Source organism: Lipotes vexillifer, unplaced genomic scaffold, assembly GCF_000442215.2.
Source record: "Lipotes vexillifer unplaced genomic scaffold, Lipotes_vexillifer_v1.1 scaffold225, whole genome shotgun sequence".
Lineage (NCBI taxonomy): Eukaryota > Metazoa > Chordata > Mammalia > Artiodactyla > Lipotidae > Lipotes > Lipotes vexillifer.
Window position 1 is genome coordinate 1,931,847 of NW_006787630.1, and position 11,890 is coordinate 1,943,736.

Genomic DNA, 11,890 nt, shown 5'->3' on the forward strand with positions numbered 1-11,890 from the left:
GGTGAGGCGCTGGGTTCCTCTCCGAAGCCCCGGGGGCAGACCCCCCTTCCCACCTGCTCCCCATCAGCCCCCAGGACGCTGAGAAATGGGACCCCACAATCCTTTGAAGTCTCACCGCCTCGGGAGAGGCATGAGTCCAATGCCAAGGTGGGCTCCCTGATACCCCCTCTCGGCAGGGGCGATGCCTGGACCCCAGTGTTCCTGGTTTAGGTTCTCAGACTACAGTCTGCCAAGGCCCCACTGAACGGGAACTTGAACCCAGCCCCGACTCTGCCGCCTCCCCAGACCCTGCCCTTGGCACTTGATGGGAAGGAAAAAGGGGCCCCTTGGCAACCCCTGATGCCCAGGACAGGTGGGGGCAACCTACCCGGCCCCCCCGCAAGGCCCACAGCGGGGCACGCATGCGCAGTGTCCCAAGGCTGCCACCAGCCGACAGTGAAAAGCTCCTCGGAGAACCTGGGCGCGGGTGGGCCGCTAGGAGATGGGGGGGGGGGGGGGCCCGGGAGACCCCTGCCGTGTCCAGGGTTGGTCGCCCTCACCCCCTCCCTCAAGATTCCACAGGCCTCAGTTTCCCACCTCATGCAGTGGGGGGACGGCACCCCTGGTCTCAGTGTGGGACAGGCTGACCACATGGTCCCAGTCCAGAGGCCCAGAGGCTTATCCAGAGGCCGAGGTCACAGGGGGGCTTGCGGGGAGGAGGGCGAGACCACCAGAGCGTCCGCCGGGAGACAGACCCGCCCCCCGCGCCCCTGCCCCGCCCCCACTCACAGATGTAGTAGTACTCGTGGCCCGGGCGGAACTCAAAGCCCAGCGAGAAGGGCGTGAAGAGCTGGAACTTCTCCGAGAACTTGAGCGGCCCCCCGGGCGCCGCGGGCCGGTTACACTCCCAGCGCTTGAAGCCGCGCTGCCGGTGGTCGCAGGAGGCGTGGCCCTCGCCGTTGACCATGTACAGCACGTAGTGCTCCATGCGCTCGGCTGGCGGCAGCGGCGCCCCGTAGTGCGGGCAGTAGATGTCCAGGTAGTCGTTGATGCTCACCTCCACCGTGTAGCCGCCGCCGCCGTCCGCCGCGCCCGCGTGGAACCTGGGGGCGGGGCCGGCGGTCAGCGCGGGGGTGGGGCGGGGCCCGAGATGCGGATGATGGATCAGTGCAAGGGAGAAAGGGAGGGTCAGGGATGGGGTAAATGGAGAGGGGTCAGCGGTCAGCGCGTGGGAGGGTACGGGGTAGGGGACAGGAAGCACGAAGGCGGGTGGGGGCGGGTCAGTGCAGGTAGAAAGGGGTAGGTCAGAGATGGGGAAGGGCGAGAGGTTAGGGGACCGATGGGCGGGCACCCTACCCACAGACAGGTGCCAGGGTCCGAGCCCACGGCCCACAGCAGGCTCCTTGAGACTGGGACTAGCGCTGAGCCCATGAGGTGGGCGCTGGGGAAGAGGGGCTGCCGCCAGGCATTCTGGGTAACCACATGCAAACGAGCAGGCGCCACGTGACTCGGAGCCCCCCAGTCTCTCCACCCCCTGCAGAATCCACATCTGGGCCCCTCAGCCGCAACAGGCCTGGCACAAGATGTCCGCCCCCCCACCCACCAGGAAGCCCCTCTCCAAAAACCTTACTACTTGACTTCGATGCCCCCTCCTCCAGGCAGCCCCCCACGCCATCCCCAGATGCAGCCTCCTCAGCTTTCCTTTTGCGGATTTGCCTGCCAAGAAGCCCGAGGGCAAGACTATACTTTCAGGAATCATTTCTATAGTTCGTTACTAGAGAGGTTTCAATATTACTCAGCCATTAAAAAAAATGAAATTGAGTTATTTGTAGTGAGGTGGATGGACCGGGAGTCTCTCATACAGAGTGAAATAAGTCGGAAAGAGAAAAATAAATACCGTACGCTAACACATATATATGGAATCTAAAAAAAAAAAAAAGAAAACGGTTCTGAAGAACCTAGGGCCAGGACAGGAATAAAAACGCAGACTTAGAGAATGGACTTGAGGACACAGGGAGGGGGAAGGGTAACCTGGGACGAAGTGAGAGAGTGCCATGGACTTATATACACTACCAAATGTAAAACATGTAGCTAGTGGGAAGCGGCTGCATAGCACAGGAAGATCAGCTCAGCTCGGTGCTTTGTGACCACCTAGAGGGGTGGGATAGGGAGGGTGGGAGGGAGACGCAAGAGGGAGGGGATATGGGGATATATGTATACGTATAGCTGATTCATTTTGTTATAAAGCAGAAACTGACACACCATTGTAAAGCAATTATACTCCAATAAAGATGTTTAAAAAAAAAAAAAGGGGGCTTCCCTGGTGGCGCAGTGGTTGAGAGTCCGCCTGCCGATGCAGGGGACGCGGGTTCGTGCCCCGGTCTGGGAAGATCCCACATGCCGCAGGGCGCCTGGGCTCGTGAGAGCCTGCGCGTCCGGAGCCTGTGCCCCGCAGCGGGAGAGGCCACAACAGTGAGAGGCCCGCGTACCGCAAAAGAAAGAACAAAAAAAACCCCAAAAAACAAAAAGAAGGCCGAGGGCAGTGTGGGACATAGGCCAAGTGTTCCCAGCCTCTCTGGGGCAAGCTCTGCCCCTCCCCTAGCCTCAGTTTCCCCAGAGGGGGCGGGGTTTGGCATAAAGGATGCTCAGGCCCTCCCTCGCTCGGTCCAACTCAGGGGTGCCCTGGGTTTGAGACCCCCAGCTCCACCCCTTCCATCCTGTGTGACATCCTTCTTTCTTCCTCCAGAGCCTCCAACTTCCTGGTGACCCCACCAGCTTCCCCACCCCTGACACCTCCACCCCCAAGCCCTGCCTCCCAGGCTTTGCTCTGGAGGTCTCCCCGCACTGTCATGCAACCTGCACCCCTTTCTCTGGGGGGAGGCCCCTGACCCAGGCTCATCTGTCAAGGATGGAGGTCAGCTGAGCGAGGGACCAGCAGCTCCCCTTCCATCACTGCCTCGGGCTACAGTGCCAGGAGCCCCTAGACCTCCTGGACGCGGTGCCCCAGGCCCCTGTCATGTAAACGTGGCCTGGACCGAGGGGGGACAAGGGGGCCTCCCGAGAGGGGCTCATTAGCACATAAAAGGCCTGAGCATCAGAGGGTTGGGGGGCGGGCTCCCCCAGCCTCCTCCACTCCCTGTATCGGCCAGGAAACTGAGGCCCAGTGTGGGTCGGAGGCAGGGAGGGCTGCTAGGAACCCAGCCATGCCGCTGCCTCCGTGCCCGCCGTGCCAGCCGCCCCGGCCCATGGGAGGGAGCAAGGCGGCCTCCATGCCGGGTGCGCTAATTCCCACAGCTGGCACCTGAGAGGGCGGCTGGATTATCAGATGGCATCGGCTGGCCCCCCGCCACCCGTGAGACTGCGCCAGGTGGGGGCGTGGGGTCCTGGGAACCCAGAGCTGGAATGACAGAGACAGGGGACCAGCTCATGGTGCCTGAGGCTCCCCCGCCGTCAGCAGGGACCCAGCGTGATGATTCACGTCTGCGGCTGAGGTCAAGGCTCGCAGAATTTCAGCTTGGGGAGCAGGAGGAGTGGATTCACCTCCAGCCCCTTCCCTGCTCCACTGGGTTCGTCCAGGGACGGGGAGGCCACCCCCTCTCGCACAGGTGGGAAGGCGTTTGCAGAATAAATGTGTCTGGCCTCGGGGGTCAGGTGGGAGCCGAGGAACCTCAGATGTGGTTCAGTCACAGGCTGGAACCCAGCTGGGTCTCAGCACCTCTCCTCAAAGTCTCAGTTTCCAACTCTGCCGTGGGGATGGTCCTCGAGGCTGACGGGAGTACTCCAGCTCTGTACACAGCAGGCACTGCATAGATGCATGCGGGGCGGCCCTGGGTCGGGCTGGGACCCTGCCCGTCCCTCAGGCAGCTCCACGGCTGGCCAGGCACGGGCGTCTCATTGACCGGCCGCGTCCTCCAGCCCCTTGGGCACAATCGATGCAGAAGCTGCTCCAGGCTTTTTGAAAAGTCATTTTCGCTCCTTGCCGGCCCCACTGAAAGCCCCATCGATCAGCTGATCGATGGCAGCTGTGGCCCAGCAGCCGCCCAGGGACCCAGCCTCACCCAGGTGGGCCCTGCAGGGGAGGCTGTGACGCGGAACCACGGGCCATGGCGGGAGTCCTGGTCCCGGCCTCCGGCCCTCTGTCCCCTCTTGTCCCTGGCACGATGCCGAGGGATGTATACTCAACCTGAAAGAGAACGTGACTCCACGCATGGTCTTTCTGGAGAGAATGGACTCCAGAAGGTGGGCTCCCCTTTCCTCCTGTCTGGCCCATCAGGCTTGCCTCCCTCCCCCCGTGACACCTGCACCGTCAGGTCCCCCCAGCTCACTTTCTGAAGAACATCAGAGACTGAAGCTGCTTTGCTGCCTCAGAGGCTGGACGCCTGGGCCCCACTAGGGCGGCCAGACTCCTGGCCTCCCAAAATCCAGGGCTCACTTTTCTGAGTGTATATCAGACCCCGTGACCCACTGTCTCAAAGCCGTCCATTGGCTCCCCCTACACAGAACAAAATCCACAGTTCTCCCAGGCCCACGAGGCCCCGTGTGGTCCCCATCCATCCCCAACCTCATCGCCCTCTGGCTCCCCGAGCTCACTCCCTTCCAGGCACACCAGCCTCCGGGCTGCCCCTGGTCCCACCCCAGGGCCTTTTCTTTCTGGCTGCGCTGGGTCTTCGTTCCTGTGCGCGGGCTTTCTCTCTAGTTGTGGCGGGCGGGGGCTACTCTTTGTTGCCGTGCGTGGGCTTCTCTTCTCTTGCTGCAGTTGCAGAGCACGGGCTCTAGGCGCGCGGGCTTCAGTAGTTGTGGTGCCTGGGCTCAGTAGTTATGGCTTGCGGGCTCTAGAGTGCAGGCTCAGTAGTTGCGGAGCACGGGCTTAGCTGCTCCACAGCATGTGGGATCTTCCTGGACCAGGGCTCGAACCCGGGTCCCCTGCATTGGCAGGCGGATTCCTAACCACTGCGCCACCAGGGAAGCCCCCACCCCAGGGCCTTTGCACATGCTGTTCCCTCTGCCTGGCACGTTTTTCCCTACTTTTCCCAACTCATCTCATTTGGACATCATCATATTTATACCTTTAAGCAGCCCATTGTCTGCCTTCTTTGGATCCTGGGGGTTGGCCTCCTTCTCTGCCCTTTTCCCTGTAGCCCGCACAGGCTCTGTATACCGTGGTGCTCGATATATGTTTGCTAATCAAAGAAAGGCCAAAGACTCGAGGTCTTTGAGGTGCTAGAGTCATGGGGAGCAGAAAGCTGCCCCCAGGTGGGGGAGTGAGGACCCCAGACAGGCGGGTCCCCAGGAGACGCCTACACCCACACACACACCTGAACTCTGGCCGCCTAAATGGACCATTTTTCTCCCTTCCCTGCTCTAAAATGGTGACGGCCTTGCTGCGTTGGCATTCCCATTCCAAGTTGGCACCTCGCCCCTGCTCAGGGTGACGCTTATGCAGGGTAGTGGGCCCCCACCCCAAACGGAGCCTGGTGAGAGCAAGACAAAGCCTTCATTTCCTCCGTTAGCACCGAAGCCTGATATGCAAATGCTCCACTCGAGCGGCAGATAGAGATAGAAATTCTCACTAAGGGGTTAATGACTGACTTGGGATGGTTCCCAGACAGAGGGCTCCCTGCCCCCGCCCCACCACACCTTCACCCCCAGCTGCTCACCCTGCCAGCCCCCTGCCAACGTCCACCCTCCAGGCAGCACCCCCCAAAGCCCAGGTGACCATTACCCGCCACTGACCCACCCACCACCCCTTCCCCAGCAACACCCAGCCCGCAGCTAATCAGCTCCAATCGGGCGACTGTCAAGTCGTTAGATGCTAATAGCAAAGCCACTAATTAGGAGTCTCACCCAAAATGAGGGTGGGGTGCTGTGCCACCTTCCCAGACTGGAAACTGAGGCACAGGCAAGGTGGGCAGGGGAGTCTGTGTCCCCCTCACTCCCTGTGGCTCTGCCTCTATCTCCCTGGTCTGAGTCCATGCACAGCTCCTACTAAAGGCGCTCAGACATGCCAACAAAGATCCCAGCAAACAGCACGCCCAGGCCAGCCTGAGTGGGCAAAACAGCCCCAAGGCCCAGGGTGGGCCGAGCTCGCCCATCCCCGCCTGCCACCCCCAGCAAGACCCCTGAGGCCTCACTGTCCTCCCCCAGCTTTTCTAGGGGCCAAAAGACACGTCCCCCATCCAAGGCCTGGCCACCTTCCTCCTGCTGTCGGGACGTGGGGAGGACCTCCCCGAAAATTAGGGCCCCAAGGTGGTGCAGGATCAGCTGAGAAAGGACGATTATGGCCTTGTGTGTGGATGAGTAAACTGAGGCACGGGCCCCAGAGCTGAAGCAAGAGGTAAACAAATGGGGCTGGGTGGGCAGAAAAAGTAGGGGGAGGGCCTCAGGGCCACCCCACCCCTCAGGCCTTGGTCTGAGGCAGGAGGAGGCCCAGGTGCATGGTCCACGGGGCACACCTGCCTCGGTCACCCTGCCCTCCTCTGCCCCCTGGTGTGCACGGTGTCCCTGATGCTCCTCGGCCAGCCCCAGATGTGGCTGCCTCTTGGAGGGGGTCACCCCACTGGACCCGACTCCCTCATGACCACAGATGAGTCACTTTCTCTGAGTCCATGAAACGGGGGCCTAAGGGGGAGCCCGACCCACAGGGTGGGCAGACCAGGGGGTGCATGGCTCGGTTGGGGCGGGCGAGGGGCAACGTGGCCCAGGCGGTGGAACGAGCCCCTCGAAGCCAGGGTCCCTGCGTGGGAGGGGGTGTGGGGACAGGCCCCGCCCCCAGGGCCAGCCGGAGCAGAGCTCGGACTTTGGCTTCTGTGCTCCCAGCCTTCAGCTGTGCGTCTGCCACGGGGCAGCCACAAAGGCGGCTCTGCCCCTTCCCCGCAGGGCCCACCAGGTGGGGGACGCGGCCAAGCCCCCTCCGGACCCATCTTCCAAAGAGACAATTTCCCCAAAGCAGCACCTTGGGGGGGGCAAGGCTGGCCGAGTGCCAGGTCCTGAGGAGGAAGAAAGGGGAAGGGGGGTGTCCTGGAGGAAAGCTGCTGCGAGGCGGGACCCCCCAGCAGGCCCAGCTCGGGAGCTGCAGAACCAGCTGTCGGCCCTGCAAGAAGCCTGTCTTCCAGAGCCCCGTTCACGCACCTGCCTTCCCGAGGAAAACCACCTTTGAACCCATGACCTCGAGGGACCCGTGAACCTCACGGGACGTCTGCTGGGGGGTCCCGAGGTCAGAGACGGCCTCCCCTTCCCCGGCCCAGTTCCCAGGCAGGCTGGAGGGGCCCCCGCACCGCCCTGCGTCCTGAGCTGGTCCCCAGCCTCGGTTCCTTCCTCTGCAAACTGAGCAGCCTGGGGAGGGGAGAGACCCACTGCAGGGAGGGACCAGGGCTGGGGACAGGGAGCCTGTGGACCCCAGCTTCAGCGCCAAGGCCTCCCGCAGGGTGGGGGCATCTCAGAACCAACCCCCAGCCCCGGCACTGCGGTTCCCCCCCTAACGTCGTGACTGCTGCAGATGTGAGGGCCTGGTCCCCGAGGCTCCCCCACTTGCCTACAGGGGCTGCGTCGGTTTCCTCTCACCCTCGGGGCCCTCTGATTCCCTGGGGTCACGCCCATGCCTCGCCCGTCCACACCGCACCCTGCTGCCATCTGCAGAGCTGCCATTCACAACCCACCGGCCCACTTCCTGGAGGAGGCGTGGGGGCTCCGAGCAGCCAAGCTGCCCACCCAAGGGCACAGCCGGGCTTCCCGGATCCCCGAGTCCGAGCCCCAGCCCTCCACAGCCCCCCAGACCCATGGATTCTCACTCTCCAAGCCACCACCCACCCCACCCCGCAAGTCGGCTGGTCGAGCCTCTTCCAAAGGAAACAAAAAAGCCTCATGCGGCAAAATATGGCATCGTCCCCTTCAAAGCCGGTTCCCCGGAGGCCTGGGCGAGGCTGGCAAGGACAGGGTGCCTGACATTCCCCGCCATGGGGAAGATGCTGCCCCAGTCGCCATCTTCCCACCCGGTCGTTTGAGAGGGGAACGTGGCTGCTGCCCACACCCGAGGGCAATCAGAGCCTCCACCCGGATCCGCACCGCTGGGTCCACCCGGGCTACAGGCCCCCAACCAGGTGCGGGCCCCGGGGACAGCGGGTGTCCTGCCGGTGCCAGCTCTGAACCTCGATGGCCCCTCTGCACCGAGGACGGCATGGTGCCCATGGGACCTGGCCGCATCCCCCCAGCAGGAACCCACCGGGCTGGAGGAGGGGGCGGAGGAGGAGTGGCCGGGCGGGCAGGGAGGGCAAGCTGTGCCTCCACTGGTGTGGAGTGTCTGCCCCCTCACCGGAGCCCCCGGGACGGCCAGAGCCGGGCCGCACACACAGACACTCTAAAGACATGCATGCATCCCACATACAGATGCACCTGCTCCCCAGGTGCCAATCTGCACACACAGATATACACACGCACCTCAGGCACCATGTACATTCCACACCCAGACACACTGCTACAAACACGCATGCACCCCGCACACGTGTGTACTCCAGGCACACTCACGTGGGCGCGTGCAAACGTCCAGGGCCAGGGTCGTTGTGCACATGTAGGCACACGAGCGTCTGTGTGGCAGGGTGACGCATGTGCTCCACACACACAGTTCTGCATCTCCCAGGGGCCCAGGACCCCCCAAAATCATGGGCAAGAACACGTAGCTACACGCAGTGACACATGCAGACACACCCTGCAGCCCAAAGAGATTCCTGGGTGCCCCTGGGTCCCCCACATACACAGATGCATCCGCAGCCCCACGCTCGGCCCGTGAGCAGCCAGTCAGGACCCCCGGCCCAGTCTGACCCGGGCCGCAGACAGGTCCAGAGACACCCGGCAGCCAGCCCGGGAGTGCTCGGCCCAGGCAGGGGCCGGCCGGAGAGACGGCTGGACAGCCGGCTGGTCGGGGTGCCGGGGCCAGGTGGCTGGACTGGGCTCCACCCTTTGGCTGAGGCGGAGGTGGGTGCAGGGCTCCCTGGCAACGTCCGCCAGCCTCACGTGTGCAGGAAATACACGGCACAGCAGGAGAACGCAACTGGGGAGACATAGCCACATACGCATTACCTCGGCGCGGGTACCAGGCCCGGCCGGGAGAGGGTGGCCGGCCTCACTGATGCGCCACCTGGGCCTGGCGGTCCCCCACCTGAGCGCACTCATCCCCTCCCACCCCCGCTCCTCTGCTGGCTGTCTGACCGCCCACCACCCGAGCCCGCCCAGCCCTGGCTCCGTCCCCGTCCCCACAGTGCCTTTTGTGTGCACCCCTGTCTCCGGCACAGCCCCTGTCCCTGCGTTCCCCGTCACCTCCGCCTGCCGCCACCACCAGTCTCTCTGTTTCGACCCCATCCTTGTCTCTCCCCGCACAGGCCCGTCTCTGCCCGCAGGACTGCCTCCTGCGTGGGGCCCGCTCAGTGACTCCACACCTCTCCCCGCACCCCCCGACCCCGGCAGCTGCCCCCGGGACTGGGCGCCCTCAGGAAATCTCCATTCCGGGTGCCCTTGGACCCCAAGGCCGGACAGCACCGCTCCTCCTGTGATTGGCACATACCCTGTCACCAGACGCAGATTCCAGTCCAGACAACCCTGGACACGAAACCTCCTGAGGGGCCCCCAGGCCTCCAAGGCGCCCTTTGGAAGAGCCCCTGAACCTCAGCGATGGATGGAGCCCCAATTCTGGACCCAACCGGGCTTCTTGGGCAAGTGGCTCCCCAGGGCCCCAGATCCCATCGCAAGAGGTCGGGGAGGTCATCTCCCACCCAGGATGCCCCAGGCAGAGAAGGGGGAGGAGCGGTAGGAGAGGAAGAGGCCCTGACAGCCAGGGTCTGCTCTGGACAGCAAGGCCGTCCCCTCGGACGGCTGGTCGGAGCGGGGCTATCAGGTCAGCAACAGGAGGCAGCCGAGTGGCCGGCTGGAGCCCGGCCCCAGCGGCTACCTCCTTCCCAGCCGAGATCCTGCCTGCGGCCCAGTGGCAGGTGGGGCAGCAGGCGGCCCCAACGACCCCTTTCTGTCCCCATTCGAGGCTCCTTGCGTGTCTGGCGTTTGCTAGAACAAAGGACAGGCCACGCCGGGACAGAGATTCCGGAGCTGAAACCAAAAACTTGGGCCGGGGAAGTGCTGCCCGCTGGGCTCCCTGCTCCGCCGCAAGGAAGAGCCTTAATCAAACCCACATGTGACCAGTGGGGCGGGCCGCGTGGGGGACCAGCTCCATGATGGCCCGGCCAACCCTCCTAGGCCCGGGGTCTCTGCCCTCGGCCCCGGGGCCCAACCCCACAGCCAGGCAACGGACGGGGGTGTCTGGGCACGCTCCCTGCCCCCATCCAGGACCCTGACTGCCCTGGTCCCAGGCCTGCCTCAAAGATAGCCCTTTATGCAACTTTCCAGCGGAGGATGGAGAACGGTGGGGGACAGTGAGGGGACGGTGGGCTGTGGAAGGCGGTGCGGCTGGCGCTTGAAAACCAAGAGAAGGTGACTGGTAGCAGAGGGTCATGGGGCGGAGAGGCCAGCGGCTCTGCCCCCACATGCAGCCCGGCTGGCCTCGATGCAACCGTGACCCCGGGGCTGACCGGGAACAGCAGGACCCCGAAGCCCCATCTCCCACGGATCCCCGGCCCGCTCCAGCCTCCCAGACCCTGGGTGGCCCGAGGCGTCTGCAGCTGTCCAGGATGTGGTCAGTCACCAGCAAACTTTTCTCACTCGACAAACAAGGGCTTCTGCTGCCCCCCAGATGGCACTCAGTGCCTGACACCGAGGAGGACTGCAGGCAGGCGGGCGTGGCAGGCTGGGCACAAGGCCACCTGGGTCCCTGCCCCAGCTCTGCTCCCCTGGCCGTGACCTTGAGCCAGCCACTCGGCCCCTCTGTGCCTCAGTTTCCCCACCAGCGCCAGGACAGGAGAGGACGCCACCTGGTCAGGGCTCCCGGGACAGACCCCCAGCCCCCTTGGTGCCTCAGTCTCTCTGTCCCTGCAAAGCAGGAGCCAGGGACCCCCTGCAGCGAATGTGGACGTCGGGCCATAGGGAGGGACATTCTAACTTCCCCAAGTTCATCTGGGGACCCGCCGGCAGAACGCACTCCTGGACCCCTCCCCCGAGGGGCCACGGTCCCCCACCTCCGGGCGCGGCTCAGTGACAAGGTTCCCGGGAATCCCCACCAACTCTAAAGCCAGCGCGGGTCCCTGGAGAGGCCAGAAGATGCGGTGCCCCAAGTCCGGGGAGGGAACTCAGGGCCGCACTGCATCTGAGGGTGCCAGAGGGGATCCCCAAACTCCAGGGCCGGCGGCGCGCCGGGGCATGCAGGGCGCCCAAATCTGCAGGCGGCGGGGCACCCTGGGGGTAGATGCACATGGAGCGCGAGTCTCCTAAACTCTGGGGGCCGGAACTCCCTGGGGGGCGCCCGTGGGAAGCGGGCGCCCCCACTCCGGGGGCAGCGCGCAGGGTCGCCCCGAGCCCGGGGCGGGAGACCAGGCTGGGATGGGGGCGTCCGGAGTCTCCCGGCGCCCGGTCCCCGCCCGCGGCCACGCTCACCTGGGGTTGCTGCGGTTCCAGTAGACGGCGTAGCGGTCCGAGTTGGCGCGGGCGGCGTCCTCGGCGCGCGCGAAGGGCGGCGGCGGCGGCAGCGGCAGCAGCAGCAGCAGCAGCGGCAGCAGCGGGCGCTGCGCGGGCGCCATGGCCCCGGTCCGGCCGCCGCGCTCGCCTGGCCGCCGCCTGCCAGCCGTCTCCGCCTCCTCCGCCGCCGCCGAGCGGGCGGGCGCGGGGCGGGCGGGAGGAGGGAGGGCCGGCGCTTGGAGATCCCCAGCCGCCCCCGCCTGAGCGCGCGCGACCTCGGGCGCCGGAGAAGTCAGGCGGCGGCGGGCGGGGCGCCGGGGTCGCCCCGGGCGCCGGCCCGGCCGCTCGGACTCTGAGAGCGCGG

The 11,890-nt window shown here is 64.9% G+C and overlaps 1 protein-coding gene across 1 annotated transcript in view; it reads right to left on the bottom strand.

Annotated features, from left to right (window-relative positions):
* EFNA2 (ephrin A2) overlaps positions 1 to 11,671 on the bottom strand; it is a 15,112-nt gene extending 3,441 nt beyond the window's left edge. The window contains exons 1-2 of the mRNA XM_007460389.1: positions 11,506 to 11,671; positions 769 to 1,082 (exon numbers count right to left, since the gene is read on the bottom strand). Of these exons, the coding sequence (XP_007460451.1) occupies positions 769 to 1,082; positions 11,506 to 11,648 (457 nt within the window). The 5' untranslated portion in view covers positions 11,649 to 11,671. The remainder of the gene's footprint in view (positions 1 to 768; positions 1,083 to 11,505) is intronic.
* Positions 11,672 to 11,890: the final 219 nt, after the last annotated feature.